General features: G+C 37.4%; 1 protein-coding gene across 7 annotated transcripts in view; it reads right to left on the bottom strand.

The window, feature by feature from the left end:
* The window catches only part of FSD1L (fibronectin type III and SPRY domain containing 1 like), a 96,105-nt gene that overhangs the window by 12,178 nt on the left and 61,302 nt on the right, over positions 1–22,625 (bottom strand). For 4 of the 7 annotated variants that reach the window (XM_017949667.3, XM_009188370.4, XM_017949670.3 and 1 more), the window contains 5 exons: positions 21,276–21,374; positions 17,040–17,169; positions 16,343–16,375; positions 3,380–3,480; positions 2,650–2,901 (listed from right to left, as the gene is read on the bottom strand). In XM_017949667.3, the coding sequence (XP_017805156.1) occupies positions 2,650–2,901; positions 3,380–3,480; positions 16,343–16,375; positions 17,040–17,169; positions 21,276–21,374 (615 nt within the window). The remainder of the gene's footprint in view (positions 1–2,649; positions 2,902–3,379; positions 3,481–16,342; positions 16,376–17,039; positions 17,170–21,275; positions 21,375–22,625) is intronic. The other 3 variants (XM_017949671.3, XM_017949673.3, XM_017949672.3) reach the window with 2 other exon arrangements.

Below are 22,625 nucleotides of genomic sequence, written 5' to 3'. Positions count from 1 at the left end.
CCACTGCTCAGATGCTTGTTGCCAGTTACTCAACACTTATTAAGGGCTTTCTATGTGAAAAGCACTAGCCAGGCAATAAGGGTTTAATAGCTAACAAGAGACTCAGTCCTGCTCTACACCACTTGAAGACTGCTTCCTGAAAAGTCTTATGCTCACTATGCTTTCAAGCTCTTCCATCTTTAACCACTGACTCTCTAATATTTCTAAAACTAGATTATCTTATGACTATAGTGTTCTAAAATATGCAGAACCACCCCTCCCCACTACTAAAGACCAGTCCATTATTATTTTTCCAGGCTCTCAGAATCTGATCCTATTCCACAATACAACTTCCTCTTGCCATATGTTATGCTCTAGACTAAAATCTCACTACTGCCTTTGTGGACTCACAGAGTATGGGAAAGGAGAAAGAAGATAAGCAAATGTTGCCTTGGTAGTTGAAAAAGAAAAAAAAAATGTGTGCTAATAAATTTGCCATTTATCCTGAGGAAAATGATTTAACTGATTCAAGGCAAATAAGTTAAAAAACAAAAAACACAGCAAAGCTAACATGTCATCACCAAAAATAAATCAAGCCAAAATTACTTTTTCTCCTTTTTTGAATAAATTAATTGATAGCTCATAGAATTATTTGGGCATGATACTACTAAAATAATAAAATTTGGTATTAGCTTAAGTGTCAATTTGGAGAAAAAACATCTAGGGAATTACTTTAGTTCAATATTATGTCATCTTCAAAATTATTATACATTAGATAACTGTAGAGAATATGTTTATGAAATAACTAATTCAATGAGCTTTAAAATTTTTCCAAAATATAAATATCAAGTTTAGATGATTTTAAGAGGAGGGGAAATTTGGGCCAAATCAATAAGATGAAACTAAAAAAGGATAAATGTAATAGTCTTCATTTGCATTATATATAACACTGAGTTATTTTTAAAAACCCTAAACTGGCTGGGCATGGTGGCTCATGCCAGTAATCCCTGCAATTTGGGAGGCTGAGGCAGGTGGATCACTTGAGGTCAGGAGTTTGAGACCAGCCTGGCCAGCATGGTGAAACCCCATCTCTACTAAAAATACAAATATTAGCCAGGCATGGTGGCACGTGCCTGTAATCCCAGCTACTCAGGAGGCTGAGGCAGGAGAATCGCTGGAACCTGGGAGGCGGAGGTTGCAGTGAGCTGAGATTGAGCCACTGCACTCTAGCCTGAGCAACAGAGTAAGACTCCGTCTCAAAAAAAAAAAAAAAAAAAAAAAACCTAACAACAACAACAACAACAACAAAACAAAATCCTAAACTGCCTAATAAAAGAAAAAAAAGACAATTTGACATAATGCCATGAAAAAAGATCTAATGGATTAGATCTTTTGGACAAGCTCAATATTGGTCAGCGTGCTAAGTCATACTATTACAAATAGCACAGCCAAATTACTGTCCTTTGTTGGTCAGAGGTCATGTGTTCCACTCTAACAACCAACCTTTAAGAAAAACACTGACATAGTAGACCGCCATAGGAGATTATAAAGACTTGGAAAAATTAAATTTTAACAGGGGCAGCTAATAATGGAATATATGGTCTGGAAAAACAGGGCAAGAAAAGCGATGTTAGTACCTGTAATTTTTCATAAATAAGGATTATCGTGTGAATATGAATGAGGAAACATAATTCTGTGTTTATTCAGATGGGAAAAATTAAGAGAAACAGTTTCTGAAGTTATAGGGAGACAATGTGAGTCAACTTAAGAAAAATCTTCTAACCAAGAGCTGTCCAACAATGAAACAGGCTGCTTTCTAAGACAGTAAACTTCACATTAAAAGTTCTTCAGGCACAGGAGTGGCAACTACCTGCAGAGATAGTGTAATAAGAATTTCATACTGTGTAGCAGATGGAGTAATGTCTTTTCTTTTTTGGATTAGACTACAATGTGTTAATAATTTTGTAAGTAAAGAAATGCTGATATTGAGGGGAAACCCCTTTGGCCCCTGTAAAGATATTACAAGTCATTCTGAAGAATACCTTTAAAGATAGCAACTTGAAAATTAAGAACATTCCATTCATTTCAAGTTTGATGTGGTTTGGCACAGTAAATAATTGCTGTATAGCTTATGTTTACTAGAATAGTAGAAAATATGGCTCTGGTATCTTCTTGAAATTTTTTAAATTTTTGTAGGTACATAGTAGGTGTGTATATTTATGCAGTACAGTACAAGAGGTGTTTTCATATAGGCATGCAATGTGTAATAATCATGTCATGTAAAATGGGGTATTCCATCCTGGGTTAGGTAATTTCTAAGGTCTACTTCAACTAGAAAATTCTGACTATCACTCTTTAGAGGTAGGTAATAAAACATGGTAAGGAAGGAATTAAAATGGACAGAAGAAATGTTAGTGCTGAAGACTAAAATTAGCAAAATCTTTCAGACTTAGTATAGTATAAATGAGAGCTTTTGTAGGGCTCCAGGCAGACATCACATATACCATTCCAGTCAATTCTAGAACTGAGATTTTGATGATGATCAAAAGCCTACCTGATCAAAATGTCCTTACCACAATACTAATGGAAATCCTGTATAGATGATCACCAGTGAAAGGTACTGAAATGCAAGCAACTATGAAGAAATAACCTATAAGAAAATAAACTTACCCCCATCAAAATCACAAAATACACCTATTTTTTCAGGAACAGTAACATCCAAAGCTTTGACTTTATTATTATGCTTTGCTGCAAATGTGTTTTGTAGCCAGTTGTTGACATGGATACACCAACTAGTGTTTGTCTTTCCCAATTGGTCAAATTTCCCCAACGTTTTGTATGCTACTCCCACACTGTAGGATTTACAGTCCTTCTGGGCCTTGACCTCCCAATAATGTTGTCCACTTTCAATAGCAGTGTCTCCTACAAAAGATCAGAAAGGTAGATTTGACTCTCTTCTCTTCCTTATGAGTCACATAGTTTTACCTATCACTCGTCCCAAAAAAATGACACAAAAATTTTTATTCAAGTACTTTTCCTGTAAGAATAATCATGTTAACACACAGACACTAAATGCTGAGTACCTGCTCTAACTTTACCTTTATGTTTAGTAATATTCTTCTGAATATAAAATGTTTCAGAGGTTTTCTTCCTTACTATCCCCCCTCCAGGCTTATATATAAAGATGTGGGAACACTATGTAAGCTGAAGTAGAGTTTTTAAAGTATCAATAATAATAAGACAATTTGAAAACTCCCCAAAGTAATTAGGTTTCAATTGGGAGGAACTTCTTGCAAAGATTTATTCAATATACAGATAGCCACTTTGAGTGGAAAGTCCACCAGTGTGATTGTGATGCCTTTAATCTGAGATAATGAAAAACAATTATATTTTGTCCTACCCAGCACCGTGTACGATTCTCCAGTAAAACGATCTCTACTGCCTCTTACTGCTGGTGGCCTGGAGCCTACAGATGTTCGTTTTGGGGATGGTGTACCACTTCTATATAAACAAAAAGAAAAAAGAAAAACAAATATTTTATATTGTAAATGTTTCATAAACTACAACTAGAAATCATGGAAGGAACCTCTGAAAAGATTTCTCATTATGTTATAGAAATAACGACCATTCAATTTGATCCGAACTATTATTAAACAGCACTGTCAATTATAAACACTGAAATGTAAGAAGCTATCAATACAAAGCAGGCTGAAAACACTAATGGCATGCAGACTGAGCAAGGCTTACACAAAGAACATATGGCTGAAACAAACAATGCTAAAATGTGACAAGACTTACTAAAGAAAAAAGGACTCAAGAAAGATAATGAGTTACAGCTTACTTTTTTTGCAGGTAAATAAAGGCAAAGATAGGTTCCTTCTTATAATCCTGACTAAATAACTCTTTTTATAAGCAGTGAGTATTTTTGCTCTGAATCTTAACTTCTTAAAAATAGAAATGGCGACCGGGCGTGGTGGCTCACGCCTGTGATCCCAGCACTTTGGGAGGTGCCAAGGCGGGCAGATCACCTGAGGTCGGGAGTTTGAGACCAGCCTATCTAACATGGAGAAACCCCCATGTCTACTAAAAATACAAAATTAGTAGGGCGTGGTGGCGCATGCCGGTAATCCCAGCTACTCAGGAGGTTAAGGCAGGGGAACCACTTGAACCCAGGAGGCAGAGGTTGCCATGAGCCAAGATCGCACCATTGCACTCCAGCCTAGGCAAGAAGAGCGAAACTCCGTCTAAAAAAAAGGTGGCGGGGTGGGGGGCTGCAGGCGGTGGCTCACAATTCTAATCCCAGCAATTTGGGAGGCTGAGACAGGCGGAGCACGAAGTCAGGAGTTCAAGACCAGCCTGGGCAACACAGTGAAACCCTGCATCTACTAAAAATACAAAAATTAGCTGGGCATGGTGGTGGGTGCCTGTAATCCCAGCTACTTGGGAGGCTCAGGCAGGAGAATCGCTTGAACCCGGGAGGCAGAGGTTGCAGTGAGCCCAGATCATGCCACTGCATTCCAGCCTGGGTGACAGGGCTAGACTCCATCTCAAAAAAAAAAAAAAAAAAGATGGAAATGGCAATTGTCCAAATCCATGCACAGGATAATAAAAAGTATTATCAAGCATTTCTCCTACTCAAATAGCCAAGATCCACCTTGACTTCCTCTTATATCAAATTATATGATATATGGAAAACTGGAGAGTATTGGAATGTTTGCTAACTTTCAAAAACTCAAAATAGATTAAGTCCCAAAGATGTTTTCAAAATAACATTTTAATTATACTGAATTACTACATTTAAGAAAAGATTTTTTGGTCAAGATTATCCTAAAATTATTTAGGGGATATGGGGATAACTATATTCTCACCACAAATTAGAAATAAAAACACTTTTTTTCTAACATAGCACTAGAAATTTTCTTCCTAAAATCAACTTAGTAGATTTTAATATAAGCTATGAATACTAGAATAGAAATCCCTGACAAAGGCAAAGCAAGAATACAGGTAAAACTTAAAGTCATTTCATATGATTCATTTCATATGATTCAGTGACTTCGTTCTGCATTATTTAAATGTTGTCTTGCTGTCAGAAAGCAGATTTATTAGACAAATTTTGAAGAACTCAGGACCACTTCAACTGTCTCCTTTTTAGTGTATAATATTAAGCAGCAAAAGTGTAAGTCTAGAACTATAACACTCACATGACTTAGTTTAAGTCTTCCCAAGGGATTTCAAAGGTCCTTTGTATAAAGATATTTCTTTAAAAAGACAATTGAAAACTGACTATAGGTTCTGTTTGAACAGATAGCATGAACAAAGCTGAATGTGGATAGGTAGATTAAAATTTCTGTGAAACTTGTGCTAAGGTAGGCAGTAGTTTCTTGCTATTGGGTGGGGGACAGCAAAACAGAATGTGAGGGGGGAAGTTCCAGAATAGTTGTTGAGATCTCCAAAATGAGGGATAGAAACAAATAAAAATTACTAAACATTTATACTCTTTATTCTGAATAACAAAAATACCTGTTTTCACTTTTTCAAGGTTTGGGATGAACATGTATTCTAAGTTGATACTTATACAATACTTTTAAGAGTCATTAACTAGTAAGAAAGTAAAACTGCAAACATTGTCAACTGGTAACTCAGGAAAAAATAACTGCATCATAATTTTCTTTCCGATTCATTTTATATAAGCTGATAGAGAATGTTAAAAGCCTGATTACAAAAGGTCGTATGTTTTCAAAAGCTTTATCTTAAGCTCAGGGGAAAACATTATATTTGCCTCAAAGTTTAAAAAAATAGTACAGGTAGCTCTATTTTCCTGATCTTGTGAAGGGCAAAGACTCTTGAAATCAATGGCTTTTTAAACCATGTGCTGAACTCAAAGGAATCCACAGATGCCACAGAGGTACTATGGGAAGAAGCCAGCTTTAGGGCTTCCTCCCTCTTTTAACCAGCTATACTTTTCTCTTTTCGGATTAGGCTTCTGGAAATATTTCATGAAAGAAACCATGCTGTTGCTTTTTTTTAAAAAGGTGTGAAAAACCAATGTTTTAGATGCAACATTAAAAGAAGACATGAAAAGGAAGAAGGCAAAAGTAAAATTGTTTCAACATGGTATGTAAATTATAACAAAAAAGCTTTTAGGTCTCCAGAACACCTATGTAATAAAAGAACTTCATGTGGTTGACAGTTATTCTCCAAAAGTTCATATGAGATTATCTGAAATGAAAGTACATTCTCCCCTTAAAAAAATGAGTGCAGAGGTCACCAAAGCCCAGTTCATCAAGTCACCAATTCATAAATTGACTGCATATTAATCTTCCTCCACTCAAGTTATTCAACTGCAAATATTGGTAACTATACAAAAACGAACACAGTTTTAATTAATCATGTCAGTATTTGTGAAAAATTACTTTTGTAACTAGAGAAGGCAGATGGGATACAATAACCTGAGAACACTAGCTCTTCATTATATCTAACTTCACTTTAAACCCCAATGTTTTTTAGTATTGCTAGTACTATCTTACCATTAACAGTCATGACTATGGTTGCTATTCAGTTGAGAAACAGCAAAGAAAGTCAACAAGATTTTGTTTTGGCTAACTAGGTAAGAATCAAATGAAAGGAGATGAGAGGTTAAAGTAAACGTGTAGTCAGGAGTGAGGAGGAATTAAATGAGCCAAACCAGTGGTTCTCAAACCCAGCTGCACATCAGAACCACTTGGGGAACTTTTAAAAATGCAAATTACCAGGACTTAACCATAAACTACTAAATCAGATACTGGAGGGCAGGCTTGAGAAACACATGTCTGTGTTTTTAAATTAAGAATTTCAGGATTTTGCTGTTCATCTGGGCTAGGAGCCACTGAGGTAAAACACAGCAAAACTCCCCTATCAAGGAGCAGGGATTAAAAGGGTGATAAAAAGACAGGTTTTACACAATCTATCATACGGCACCCTTGGTGCTTGTTTGCTACGGCAAGTGAGGAACTTGACTATGGAGTACCCGAGGGAAGGGGACTAACTGTTGCTAGGAACCACATCTCATCCCTGTATCCTCAGTACAGAGTAAGTGTACAATATCTGACTACAATGAGCTCAGCTGAGTAAATAGAATATGTGGTATTATCAATTAAGGACCACCTGTATCTTCCTGAGCCAAAGTACTAAATTGGAAAAACAACGGCCTTTGGCATTTTGTAATACATCAACGATTGTCAATTGAAAAGGCACAACAGAATCAGAAACAATCAGGAAACTTTTTCAAAATATACTGATAGTTTACCTCTCCAATTGGTGGGTCAGCGTGTCTGCTGAGAGGAAACATGCACTCTGAAAAATATTTCCCAAGTAACTCAGGGCAACAAATAGAAAGTGAACGTCATATAAATAAAGAGAAAAATGTCACTTGGCACTGCTTCAAAATGTATTAAGAACTCTTTTGATAACCAGATAAACAATTTTTAAAAATCTGTAACTTACCAGTAGTAAAGAAATAAAGGGAAGCATGGAGAAAAGAAAAACAGACATAACTATTGACATTGGTACTTTAATTTCAGAGAAAAGTTAAATAACAAAAACTCTTCCATTGCAGCATTCCAGACTTCCAATCCTAAGTCACTTTTTCAAGAAACAACTTATAGTAAGTTTTATGTCAAGCGTGATCTCCTCCCATCCCCTCCCTCACCCCACTTCTCTAAAGGACACCCTGGCCACTTAACTATCTGAATTTAAGTAAGGCTCTTCAGCTACCTCTAGTCTGGGTTGTTTTACTAGCTTCCCAAATAATTTCTTTACTGTCCAATTCATCTTGCTCATTATTATAAGATAAAGCTAACTCTGATTCCTTTATTTAAAAATCTTCATGTGCTTCTATACTACTTACAAACGACTTAGCATGACATTCTGGTTCCTGATTTAGTCCCAATCTGCCTTTCTAGCCTTCTCACCCCTAGAGATCACTATATAGCCAAATATACCAGCCAAAATGTTGTTTAAACTCACACCATATACTTCAGTGCCTTTGCTATGGTGGTTCCCCCTTTCAGTGCAAGTCTAACCACACATTTTCCCACTTGCTCAAAAACCAGCCTAAATACCACTTCTTTAATGAAAGTCCTCCAAATTCTATCAGGCTAAATAACCTGTCGGAGGACTCCAGCTCCAGGCCCAAATCCCGTGTGTGATTTTTTTTTCTCTTTTTTAAAATTATTATACTTAAAGTTCTGGGGTACATGTGCAGAATGTGCAGTTTTGTTACATAGGCATACACGTGCCATGGTGGTTTGCTGCACTCATCAACCAGTCACCTACCTTAGGTATTTCTCCTAATGCTATTCCGCCCCTAGGCACCCACCCCCTGACAGGCCCCAGGGTGTGATGTTCCCCTCCCTCTGTCCATGTGTTCTCATTGTTCAACTCCCACTTATGAGTGAGAACATGTGGTGTTTGGTTTTCCGTTCTTGTCATAGTTTCTGAGAATGATGATTTCCAGCTTCATCCATGTCCCTGCAAAGGACATGAACTCATCCTTTTTTATGGCTGCATAGTATTCCATGGTGTATATGTGCCACATTTTCTTTATCCAGTCTATCATTGATGGACATTTGAATTGGTTCCAAGTCTTTTTATTGTGAATAGTGCCCTGATAAACATACGTGTGCAATGTGACTTTATAGCAGCATGATTTATAAATCCTTTGGGTATATATCCAGTAATGGGACTGCTGGGTCAAATGGTATTTCTAGCTCTAGATCCTTGAGGAATTGCCACACTGTCTTCCACAATGGCTGAACTAATTTACACTTCCACCAACAGTGTAGAAGAGTTCCTATTTCTCCACATCCTCTCCAGTATCTGTTGTTTCCTGACTTTTTAATGATCACCATTCTAATTGGCATGAGAAGGTATCTCATTGTGGTTTTGATCTGCATTTCTCTAATGACCAGTGATGATGAGCATTTTTTCGTATGTTTGTTAGCATATGTTTGACAAGTGTCTGTTCATATCCTTTGCCCACTTTTCGATGGGGCTGTTTTTTCTTGTAAACTTGGTTAAGTTCTTTGGCGATTCTGGATATTGGCCCTTTGTCAGACGGATAGATTGCAAAATTTTTCTCCCATTCTGTAGGGTGCCTGTTCATTCTGATGATAGTTTCTTTTGCTGTGCAGAGGCTCTTTAGTTTAATTAGACTCCATTTGTCAATTTTGGCTTTTGTTGTCATTGCTTTTGGTATTTTGGACATGAAGTCTTTGCCCATGCCTATGTCCTGAATGGGATTGCCTAGGTTTTCTTCTAGGGTTTTTATGGTTTTAGGTCTTATGTTTAAGTCTTTAATCCATCTTAAGTTAATTTTTGTATAAGGTGTAAGGAAGGGGTCCAGTTTTAGTTTTCTGCATATGGCTAGCCAGTTTTCCCAACACCATTTACAAAATAGGGAATCTTTTCCCCATTGCTTGTTTGTGTCAGGTTTATCAAAGACGAGATGGTTGTAGATGTGTGGTTTTATTTCTGAGATCTCTGTTCTGCTCCGTTGGTCTATGTATCTGTTTTGGTACCAGTACCATGCTGTTTTGGTTACTGCAGCCTTGTAGTACAGTTTGAAGTCAGGTAGCATAATGCCTCTAGCTTTGTTCTTTTTGTTTAGGATTGTCTTCACTATGAGGGCTCTTTTTTGGTTCCATATGAAGTTCACAGTAGCTTTCGCCAATTCTGTGAAGCAAGTCAAATGGTAGCTTGATGGGGATAGCACTGAATCTATAAATTACTTTGGGCAGTATGGCCATTTTCACGATGTTGATTCTTCCTATCCATGAGCGGGGAATGTTTTTCCATTTGTTTGTGTCCTCCCTTATTTCCTTGAGCAGTGGTTTGTAGTTCTCCTTAAAGACATCCTTCATATCCCTTGTAAGTTGTATTCCTAAGTACTTTATTCTCTTTGTAGCAATTGTGAATGAGAGTTCACTCATGATTTGGCTCTCTGTCTGTTATTGGTGTATAGGAGTGCTTTTGATTTTTGCACATTGATTTTGAATCATGACACTTTGCTGAAGTTGCTTATCAGCTTAAGGAGATTTGGGGCTGAAACAATGGGGTTTTCTAAATAAACAATCATGTCATCTGCAAACAGAGACAATTTGACTTCCTCGCTTCCTATTTGAATACGCTTTATTTCTTTCTCTTGCCTGACTGCCCTAGGCAGAACTTTCAATACTATGTTGAATAGGAGTGGTGAGAGAGGGCATCCTTGTCTTGTGCCAGTTTTCAAAAGAAATGCTTCCAGTTTTTGCCCATTCAGTATGATACTGGCTGTCGTTTTGTCATAAATAGCTCTTATTATTTTGAGATACGTTCCATCGATACCCAGTTTATTGAGAGTTTTTAGCATAAAGGGGTGTTGAATTTTGTTGAAGGCCTTTTCTGCATCTATTAAGATAATCATGTGGTTTTTGTCATTTGACCTGTTTATGTGATAGCTTACGTTTATTGATTTGCATATGTTGAACCAGCCTTGCATCCTAGGGATGAAGCCGACTTGATCATGATGGATAAGCTTTTTGATGGGCTGCTGGATTCAGTTTGCCAGTATTTTATTGAGGATTTTCGCATTGTGTTCATCAGGGATATTGGCCTGAAATTTTCTTTTTTTGTTGTCTGCCAGGTTTTGGTATCAGGATGACGCTGGCCTCATAAAATGTGTTAGGGAGGAGTCTGTCTTTTTCTTGTGTTTGGAATAGTTTCAGAAGGAATGGCACCAGCTCCTCTTTTGCCTCTGGTAGAATTCGGTTGTGAATCCATCTGGTCCTGGACTTTTTTTGGTTGCTAGGCTATTAATTACTGCCTCAATTTCAGAATTTGTTATTGGTCTAGTCAGGGATTCGATTTCTTCCTTGTTTAGACTTGGGAGGGTGTATGTGTCCAGGAATTTATCCATTCTAGATTTTCTAGTTTATTTGCATAGAGGTGTTTATAGTATTCTTTGATGGTAGTTTGTATTTCTCTGGGATCAATGGTGATATCTCCTATATCATTTTTTATTGCATCTATTTGATTGTTCTCTTTTCTTCTTTATTAGTCTGGTTAGTGGTCTATCTATTTTGTTGATGTTTTCAAAAAACCAGCTCCTGGATTCATTGATTTTTTTTAAGGAATTTTAGTGTCTCTATCTCCTTCAGTTCTGCTCTGATCTTAGTTATTTCTTGTCTTCTGCTGGCTTTTGAATTTGTTTGCTGTTGCTGCTCTAGTTCTTTTAATTGTGACGTTAGGGTGTCAATTTTAGATATTTCCTACTTTCTCTTGTGGGCATTTAGTGCTATAAATTTCCCTCTACACACTGCTTTAAATGTGTCCCAGAGATTCTGGTACATTGTGTCTTCGTTCTCAATGGTCTCAAAGAACATCTTTATTTCTGCCTTCATTTTGCTATTTACCCAGTAGTCATTCAGGAGCAGGTTGTTCAGTTTCCATGTAGTTGTGTGGTTTTAAATGAGTTTCTTAATCCTGAGTTCTAATTTGATTGCCCTGTGGTCTGAGAGACTGACTGTTATGATTTCCATTCTTTTACATTTTCTGCGGAGTGTTTTACTTCCAATTATGTGGTCAATTTTAGAATAAGTGTGATGAGGTGCTGATAAGAATGTATATTCTGTTGATTTGGGGTGGAGAGTTCTGTAGATGTCTATTAGGTCTGCTTGGTCCAGAGCCGAGTTCAAGTCCTGAATATCCTTGTTAATTCTCTGTCTCATTGATCTAATATTGACAGTGGGGTGTTAAAGTCTCCCACTATTACTGTGTGGGAGTCTAAGTCTCTTTGTAGGTCTCTAAGAACTTGCTTTATGAATCTAGGTGCTCCTGTGTTGGCTGCATATATATTTAAGAGAGTTAGCTCTTCTTGTTGCATTGATCCCTTTACCATTATGTAATGCCCTTCTTTGTCTCTTTTGATCTTTGTTGGTTTAAAGCGTGTTTTATCAGAGATTAGGATTGCAACTCCTGATTTTTTCTTTCTTTCATTTGCTTCATAAATATTCCTCCATCCCTTTATTTTGAGCCTATGTTTGTCTTTGCATGTAAGATGGGTCTCATGAATACAGCACACTGATGGGTCTTGACTCTTTATCCAGTTTGCCAGCCTGTGTCTTTTAATTGGGGCACTTAGCCTGTTTACATTTAAGGTTAATATATTGTTGTGTGTGAACTTGATCCTGTCATTATAATGCTAGCTGGTTATTTTGCCCATTAGTTGATGCAGTTTCTTCATAGTCTTGATAGTCTGCACAATTTGGTATGTTTTTGCAGTGGTTGGTGCTGATTGTTCTTTCACTGTTTAGTGCTTCCTTCAGGAGCTCTTGTGAGGCAGGCCTGGTGCTGACAAAATCTCTCAGCATTTACTTGTCTGTAAAGGATTTTATTTCTCCTTCGCTTATGAAGCTTAGTTTGGCTGGATATGAAATTCTGGGTTGAAAATTCTTTCCTTTAAGAGTGTTGAATATTGGCCCCCACTCTCTTCTGGCTTGTAGGGTTTCTGCAGAAAGATCTGCTGTTAGTCTGATGGGCTTCCCTTTGTGGGTAATCCAAGCTTTCTCTCTGGCTTCCCTAACATTTTTTCCTTCATTTCAACCTTGTTGAATCTGACGATTATGCGTCTTGGGGTTGCTCTTCTTCAGGAGTATGTTTGTGGTGTTCTCTTTATTTCCTGAATTTGAATGTTGGCCTGTCTTGCTAGGTTGCGGAAGTTCTGGATAATATCCTGAAAAGTGTTTTCCAACTTGGTTCCATTCTCCCTGTGACTTTCAGGTACACCAATCAAATGTAGATTTGGTCCTTTCACATATTTCTTGGAGGTTTTGTTCATTCCTTTTTATTCTTTTTTCTCTAATCTTGTCTTCTTGCTTTATTTCATTAAGTTGATCTTCAATCTCTGATATCCTTTCTTCCACTTGATTGATTCGGCTATTCATACTTGTGTACACTTCACGAAGTTCTCGTGCTGTGTTTTTCAGCTCCATCAGGTCATTTATGTTCTTCTCTAAACTGGTTATTCTAGTCAGTCATTCTTCTAACCTTTTTTCAAGGTTCTTAGCTTCCTTGCATTGGGTTAGAACATGCTCCTTTAGCTCGGAGGAGTTAGTTATTACTCACCTTCTGAAGCCTGCTTCTGTCAATTCATCAAACTCATTCTTCATCCAGGTTTGTTCCCTTGCTGGCGAGGAGTTGTGATCCTTTGGAGGAGAAGAGGCATTCTGGCTTTTGGAATTTTCGGCCTTTTTGTGCTGATTTCTCCCATCTTTGTGGATGTATCTACCTTTTGTCTTTGATGTTGGTGACCTTCAGATGGGGTCTTTGAGTGGATGTGCTATTCCTTTCTGTTTGTTAGTTTTCCTTCTGACAGTCAGGTCCCTCTGCTGCAAGTCTGCTGGAGTTTGCTGGAGGTCCACCCCAGACCCTGTTTGCCTGGGTATCACCAGCGGAGGCTGCAGAACAGCAAAGACTGCTGCCTCTTTCCTCTGGAAGCTTCGTCCCAGAGGGGCACCTACCAGATGCCATCCAGAGCTCTTCTGTATGAGGTGTCTATCAGCCCCTACTGGGAGGTATCTCCCAGTCAGGATTCACGGGGGTCAAGGACCCACTTGAGGAGGCAGTCTGACCCTTAGCAGAGCTTGAACGCTGTGCTGGGAGGTCCACTGCTTTCTTCAGAGCCATCAGGCAGGGACATTTAAGTCTGCTGAAGCTGTGCCCACAATCGCCCCTTCCCCCAGGTGCTCTGTCCCAGGGAGATGGGGGTTTTATCTATAAGTTCCTGACTGGGGCTGCTGCCTTTTTTTCAGAGATGCCTTGCTCAGAGAGGAGAAATCTAGCAGTCTGGCCACAGTGGCCTTGCTGAGCTGCAGTGGCCTCCACCCAGTTCGAACTTCCCAGCAGCTTTGTTTACATTGTGAGGGGAAAACCACCTACCCAAGCCTCAGCAATGGCGGACGCCCCTCCCCGCACCAAGCTGGAGCATTCCAGGTCAATCTCAGACTGCTGCTGTGCTGGCAGCAAGAATTTCAAGCCAGTGGATTTTAGTTTACTGGGTTCTGAGGGGGTGGGACCCGCTGAGCCAGACCACTTGGCTCCCTGGTTCCAGCCCCCTTTCCAGGGGAGTGAACGGTTCTGTCTCACTGGCATTTCAGGTGCCACTGGGGTATGGGAAAAAAAAAAAAAAAAAAACTTCTGCAGCTAGTTTGGTGTCTGCCAAAAAGGCCACCCAGTTTTGTGCCTGAAACCCAGGGCCCTGGTGGGGTAGACACCGGAGGGGATCTCCTGGTCTGCGGGTTGTGAAGACTGTGGGAAAAGTGCAGTATCTGAGCTGGAGTGCAGGGTTCCTCAGGCTCTGTCCCTCACGGTTTCCCTTGCGTTGGGGAGAAAAATCCCCAACCACTTGCACTTCCTGGGTGAGGCCACGCTCTACCCTGCTTCAGCTCGCCCTCTATGTGCTGCACCCACTGTCCAACCAGTCCCAACGGGATGAACCGGGTACCTCAGTTGGAAATGCAGAAATCACCTGCCTTCTGCATCTATCTTGCTGGGAGCTGCAGACCGGAGCTGTTCCTATTCAGCCATCTTAAAGATCAAATCTGGCACATCTTTCTTCCTAAGAATGCCCGGGGCATTTTCTTAATTTGGCAAACTACAGTCAGCTCCACATTAGCCATAAGCTTCCAGGCAGCAGTCCTTGGGAAATTCTCCTGGAAAGAAGGCAGGCGTGCCGTCTAGTGACATGCATGCGCCCTGTGTGTGATCTTTCAGGCCTAAGCATAGGCAGGCGTTGATGAGGCAGGGTCGGGGCACAGGGTAGGGTGAGCTGCCCTCCTCACACCAGACTTGGTGCACAGCTAGTGCACTGTAGTTTCGAGAGAGAGTTGCAGTTCCACTCTTCTCCCCATCATGATCGTACACCGTATCTGCAATCCTACCCTAGGCACCTCTATTCAGAGGTCCTCTTCCTGGAGAGAGGCCCTAGGCTGAGTTGCTTTTCAGGTGTCTCTGCATAAAACTCCTTTAGGGCAGAAGTCAGGGGAGGAGTGATGGTCTGAAAATATTTTTCTCCCCTCTGTTTCAGTATTTTTCCCATTTTAGCCCTCACTGCCCACCTTCTTGGCTCTCAGGTCCATAAACTGGCAGGAGCCTTTTGTTTGGGGCTTGCTGCAGTGAGAAGATCCACTACTTGTGATCTGTGTTGATTTACGTGACCTTCACCCAGTGCCATTCTGTTGGGAAAAACTGAACAATGGGGGAGTGAGTATTCTTTCCTTTGTGGCCTCTTGCTTATACTATCACAGCAAATCAATAAATGTTTGATTATTACTTTTAGTTTGACTATCCTACCTAACCACCTCAACATCTGGTAGCTCTGGGCATCTTTCTTCCTCTGAGCACCTTTATTCACACTTACCATTGTACATATGTCTACCTTGCATTATTGCTATTTGCACATACATCTCATCTACATAAGTTAGGGCAAATTTCTTGAAAGCAGACAGTGTTTATCCCTATAAATCCTATAACATCCAGCAGACATCCTATAGTGAACAAATATTTATGGAAAGAATATATAAATGCATATAACATTCCACAAGTAGCCTATATGTAAAATACTCTTAAAAAGTAGGAAGGGAGAAAGAAATAATATAACCTTAAATCACAAATATGTAGTCTATTCATAGACTGTTAAATTCAGCATTTTCCAATTTATCATACACTATAAAATCACTTTTCCCAATACCAAGTACATAAACTGAAAAGAAGAGGAAGATAATTTTGAAAAGAGAATACATCCTGGTTTCCAGTAAACATATGTAGTATCTTCAAATAAGCATTATATTACTCATGCAAATTGAAACAATTCATCTTTCTGGAACTGTCTTGACAATTTTAGCAATGACCTTTATTTTTTATCCTTGTTGATTCTGAAACTGCCTAATTATTATAAAATAGAGAACTCTTCAAACCTGCTGTGTGTCAAATACAAATAAAAGCGAAGCTATAATGTTAGACTAGTGAATATTATTCAGTACAACAAGAAAGATGCCAGGTATGAGTAAAAGCATAAAAATAAATCAGATAAGGAAAAAAAATTCAAGAAAGACTTTAAAGCAGAGCTTACTTTGTTACCATATACAATATAATCCAAATAATATGCAGCACACTACAATGTAAATTCAAAACATAAGCTACCAATACAGTCTACACAGAGCAGTATTTTAGCTTATGAAGGCTGCCGCAATGGCTTCTGCTTATTGGTTAAAAGAAAAAATTAAAGTTTTTTTAATCAGCCAAGCTAGATTATACTAAGTCCTAGAACTAGACAGACATAGATCATCACCTTGTATGTTTCTTCAGTGAAGTAACATGGACACTGTCAGATAAAAACAGGCAACTGTTAAGAAACTGTTTTATAACTTAAATTTAACAGCTTATAACAAAATCAGATTAAAGGCCTGCTGAGGAATTTTTGGGGATTCATTTTTGTTATTGTAGCTCACAAAGGCATTTATCTTCAGTTTGAGCAAAAATTTCTTCTATTAAAAAAGAGGCTCACATGCTTTGACTTTATTTAAGTAAGTTAGTTATGACAATAACAAAAGGCCCTCGAACCTGCGGCTTAGGTTCATTGTGTTGCTGATCAGAAGCAAGACCCTAGGGTTGTACCTGCTAAACGCTGTCATTTAGTGCAGACCAGACCTGCAGGTAAGATAGGTGATCTATAAGTCTAAAATTCAGGAATTAAACTAGAAACCTCTTCTAAGCAATTCAAGTTTCTGTATATATAACTTCAAAGAAATGGAATACTGAAATGAAAATGTGTAAGAGGATTAGGGATGAAACTAAAACAAAGTAACAAAAAATGTTAATGACATATTAAACTACTGACAAATAGTATTATATTCTTCACTTTGGTGCTACCAATATACTGTAAATATCATAGGTATATTGACTAAGAATTTCAATGAAAGTTATTGTTAAGTAAGAACCAGTGTAGAAGCATTTGTCCATATGGCAGATTTAATGGCCTAGCTTACCTGCCCTTGTTCTCTTTTCCTTTCATTTTACTTTCTTGACCTTTTCCTCCAGTAGGATCCCACTCTACACAGGTATCTTCAACTTTCAGGTTCAAATGGGATGAGGAGTTATCCAAATTGAAGTTAAGTGCTATTCAAGATAATATTTCAATATATTTTTAAAATATGGCATATCTCCACTTTCTGAAACACAGCTATCACATTATTTTTAACTCAATCAATTCAATACTGAATACAGAAAATAAAGTACAAATTCATAATCCTAGCACTTAAAATTCTCAACAATCAGGCTGTAATTTATAATTCTTATCTGATTTCCCATTATTCTTCTCAATAAATCCTATACTCCAATCAAATACAATGTACTTGCATGGTCACTGACATTTCTGCTGTTCATTCTACTAAAATCTCAGTGAGTACACAGTAACCTAAATCTCCTGTTATTAGGATACCAGTTGACTGTTACGACAAAATAGGAAGGGGAACTGGAAGAATTAAGGAGAAGGATAAAGTTACATAGTGTAAAAAATTATAGAACCTGGCATACACATTTTCTCTGATACTCTAATATTTAATAATTTCATACCTAAACTCTCAGTTTCAAAGTAAGACAAACATGGAAAAACTGAGGCCATGATGGCAGAACAAGGAAACTGGCCCAGCTGACAGATAATTTACATGACCAAGTGTACAGAGGGAAAAGGGACCACATAAATGAAAAAAAAAAAACAAAAAAAAAAACATAAAACTATGCTTTCCAGATTATTTGATATTTTGAGGAATTATCTATACTTTTCACAAGACTTACTCAGAACTGCTAATTTAGGAAATCACTGAGGCAAGGTATACGCTTCCCTCCTTGGAAATTTAGGGTAAATCATTAGAATGTATTGATTCATGACTGATCACACCATTCCTTTTATCTTAAAATATAACTCTCGGAATCTTTATTTTGCAAGGTATCAGCTATTACACAGTTACTAACTAATCTGCCTGTTAGTTCTATTTCCCTCCAAAGGTTCGAACTTCTAGTATATATTAAGAAATACAGTATCCCTTTACAAAACCCTGTTTCACTTACGGATATTACTTAATTTAGCTAAGGCTTCAGTGTGTCTGTGAACTACGACTCTCTATGTGTTTATTTTGTTGTTTGATGATGCATATCTGTTTACCTAATGAATCAACAATCCTTTTATCCCCTATTGTTCTGTAAAGAGCACTTTAATTTCAACTATGTATTGGAGCTATTGTTCATTGTTTTTATTTATGAAACAACATTCTGAATACAACTCTACTGACCACAGAGCTTCCAGTAAATGTCATACAATACAAGGAAGTTCACAGCTTTCAAAATCTGTATGTAAACAGAAATGAACTTACAGAAAAAAGAGATAATGCAGAAATAATGCAGCTTTTTAGTAAAAATAGAAATAGAATTCCTTAATAGACAGGTTGTCAAAAGGTTAGGATTATGTAACACTGATACCCTGCATTTCCAAGAATGAACTGCCTTAATAAAGTTAACATCTATATATGAGTCATTAGGTAATGCATGTGAGAGCAATACATTTTTGAGAAAGAATACTGGATTTAACTCTAAGGTGCCACCAATTCTCAACTGCTTGCTAAAATCCTAAGGCTGTTTTTTTTAAAAAAGGAAGAAGTCCTAAGGCTGTCCCCTAATGTTTGTTATGCTGGAGAGAAGGGCCACCAGCAATACTGATGTCAAAGGTGGTAAAAAAAAAAAAAAAAAAGATAGTGCCATTGAAAACCACCTAAAACCAGACTTATCAAATACCGCAGCATCCAAACAAAAAGGCATGGGTTTCAATCCTAAGGAGTGTCATTTTCATATCTCTCTTTCTTTTTGGACACTACCCCTTTATGGGACCTCAGTTAAGTTATAGAGCTCCTTAATGTAACAGAGATAACACTCTATAGTTAAAAATAATAATAATAATAATAATAAAAAGACTAGCCTCAAAAGTGAGGTCCTATCTCTTGTATAAGTCCTAAGTCCTATAATACAACTAGATACCGGTTCCCATATCTTTAAGAGTCTGTGAAAACAAAGTACCAAAAATCAGAGTACAGATATGTTTCACATGTTTAACTTTGTGCCACTGGCTGCTTTCTTGGTACTATAAAATTATATCATAGACACTATCAATTAAAGTTGGAGAATAATTTGTGATTTAGTAATTTAATATCATTTACCTTCACAAGAAAATAACTTATACCCTAAATATTCTGGTGATAAGAACTTATATTACTCTTTACTTCTGAGAATTTCAATGCCAGAAGAAATAGTGCTACACATGTTGGAGGGCAGAAATAAACAATGATCACTATTTTCCATATCAAGAACCTTAAGTGGAAGCATATGAAATTTTAGTAGGCTCAACTACTTAATCTCCACCTTTCTTCCTTTCTCTCTCATTTTTTGTCCATACACTAATTTCTACTGGTTGGTTGAAAAAGGCTGCAACAAGCCAAATAAATTGGTAAACAACTGTTCAGTGTGTCATTTGTAAAAATGTGGACTTTTCCTATGCAGCTCTTACTGCTATGGAATAACCCTAGAAAATCTGTGACTCATGGCCATGTAGGAGTCTAACTTTATTCTGGAACTCCCTGAAGGTCAGAATCACTGTTCCATGGGTCTCAGAGTTGAGTTTCAGTCTATTCCTACTGCAGAGGGTTTACTCAACAGTGAAGAAGTGCTGAAAAGGCCTAGAATCAACTTAGTTTCTCTCTACAAACCCCAAGATTAAGAGTTTGACCAGTAACATCCAAACATTGCTAACAGGAGCAGCCAGCCTAGCTCGAAGAAAACTACAAGCCAGTCATTAATTTTCCTGTATCTATGGAATTTGCATAGAAATGTATAATTCACCACATTTAGGTCTAACTTTGGTCATTAAATATAAAGAGTAAATGAAAAGAAACAAAAGAAATTTTAAAAATACGATGCCCTTGAGGAAGAATAATAATAGTAATGAATTTTACTTGATGGGCTAAAACAGGTCAAGGTATATAGAAAAGATTATCTTCCTATATATGACTGTATTTTAAAATGGTAAAAACCTCTAAGAAACCACAGTAACATCTCAGTTTGATAACATGTAATACAGAGTAACTGCATTCCTTAGCTAAGTTACCTATAGTTCAGTTCTCAAATAAAAACATTTGCTAATCCAAACAAATTACTTCAAGATAGACTTTATTTTAGACCTTTGTGAAGCAAACATTTTTCTGAGTTTGTCTCATCAACAAATTATAGGCCTCATATTTTGTTTTATTCTGATATGATTTTTTTTCATCCTCCAAATCCAATCAAATTTCTGGCAGGTAAACCTATTCAAATGCTATATGAACTAGAGGTCAGTGGAATGCCTTAAGTCCCAAGTGCCTACAAGAATGTGTAGAGTCTGGTTCTGGAATTAAACCCAGTCAATAATCATCTCACAACTGGGAAAGTCTCCAGCATTATAACCTTCAAATTGGTAAATACCTAAAAATATCCTCTGTATTCAAGTGTGCTACCCTAGGGAGTTTTCATTAAATCCAAATTGCTCTCAGAGACTAGAAGAACCTAGGTTCCAGGCTCATAGTAAGGGATGGCACAGAACTCAGAAGTGGATACTTATTCACACCTTTCCAAACTAGGTCTAGGGATCATGGGAAAGTCATTTAATATATTAAAACTATTTTTTCATCTGCAATATGGATATCAATAATATCTAGCATACTGATCTCTCGATGACTTTATTATCTAATAAAGAATTGAAAGTGTTTTGTAACCATTAATAAACTATATAAATGTTAACTGCTGCAATAAGATTCATGAAAACAGAGAGGACCTGAACTAAACAGATACTTCCCCAGTATTGATTCCCCACTAATCCATTCTATGGGAAAACTCTGGGCAAATCTCGGTGATACTTACCTATTTATATATTGAAATGTATAAATCAAGCGTCCACCAGAAAATACAATATCATCATCTCAGTCTATTTTATTTGTATGAATACAATCATATAGGAAAACCCAATGAAAAACACTACTGTAGTCCTATTTTCCCTTTCTTAAAATTCTTACTGTTGCGAAAGCTAGGCTAGGGGAAGTAGAGAAGGAATTCAACATAACATGAAGTGTTTCCTGTTACAAAGTTATGAATAACTTCAGCTGCTAAGCTTTGTTTTATGCTGTATAAAGAGTTACTGATCTCACCTTTGGTCTCTAGAGTCACTGGATCAGAATACTCTCCAGCCACAGCCTTGTTACAAGCTCGCACTCTGAAATTCATATACTTTGAATCAAATTTTAAGCCTGAAAAAATGAAAACATGGTTTTCAGACATGAACAGTAAAGGACTCTATTCCCAAAAGTATGAGTATGAGCCTTCAGACATTAAGTACCGTGTCTCTGTATTCAGGAAGAGTATGAATTTGTTAAGAGTGATATGTGGCCAGGTACAGTGGCTCACGCCTGTAATCGCAGCACTCTGGGAGGCTAACTCCCGAACCTGAGGTCAGGAGTTTAAGGCCAGCCTGACCAACATGGAGAAACCTCATCTTTACTAAAAACATAAAATTAGCCGGCGTGGCTACTCGAGAGGCTGAGGCAAGAGAATCACTTGAACCTGGGAGGCAGAGGTTGCGTTGAGCCAAGATCGTGCAATTGCACTCTAGCCTGGACAACAAGAGTGAAACTCTATCTCAAAAAAAAAAAGAGTGATATGCTCAAAATAAGAGGAATCATGATTTAATTATTATTTTATTCAAAGAAACACATATAGTTTATCAACTTTTATTTTAACTCAGTGATTAAAAAGTACCCTTTCAGGCCTCATTAAAAGTAGTATTTCACTCAAAGAGAGATGGTACAATTTATAATAACACATTCAATTTAAAGTGAACACTCTAAATAATTTTTATATTTATGAAACATTGTTTTTTATGTGAAAATGAATTTAAAGAGGAAGTAAAGCAGAGGTTAGTAACAAACATTTTGAAGTACAGTCTAGATTAAAATCGCAGTTTAGAAATTACTAGCTATGGGACTGTCAACAACTTGACTGAGCCTCAGTTTCCTAGTTGTAGAACAGAAATGATAAAGCCAACTTCACAGTTGTTGTAAAGATAAATGAGATGTAACATGCTGATTAAATGAGATGTACTATATGTAATACACTTGAGCCCATCTTCTGACAAATGGTATGGCTCAATAATGGTGCTCCTAATATTACTACTCATGCATAATAAGCATCTGACAACTCAGGCAATATTTTGCCATTTCAAATATCCAAAGTCCACTATATATTGAGACATCCTTATAACGGCTTTCAAAAGGTCAACACGAATTTCTAATATTATACCAAGTCACAGGTCTTCTTTAATTATTAACATGAAGGTAATCTTAAAACAGTAATTTACATTATCACATATAATGTAAATACAGCATTTACATTATCAGTGAAATGGTTACTGAGAACATCTAAAAAACCAACAGCTTTTTAAGAGTCAGAAAACCAAGGTAAAAATTAAATGTTATTCTGCAATAATGTTTTCAGAATATCCC

The sequence above is a fragment of the Papio anubis genome, chromosome 13 (assembly GCF_008728515.1).
Source record: "Papio anubis isolate 15944 chromosome 13, Panubis1.0, whole genome shotgun sequence".
Taxonomy (NCBI): domain Eukaryota; kingdom Metazoa; phylum Chordata; class Mammalia; order Primates; family Cercopithecidae; genus Papio; species Papio anubis.
The sequence above is the reverse complement of the archived record's forward strand: the minus strand, read 5'-3'. Positions and strand labels throughout refer to the sequence as shown.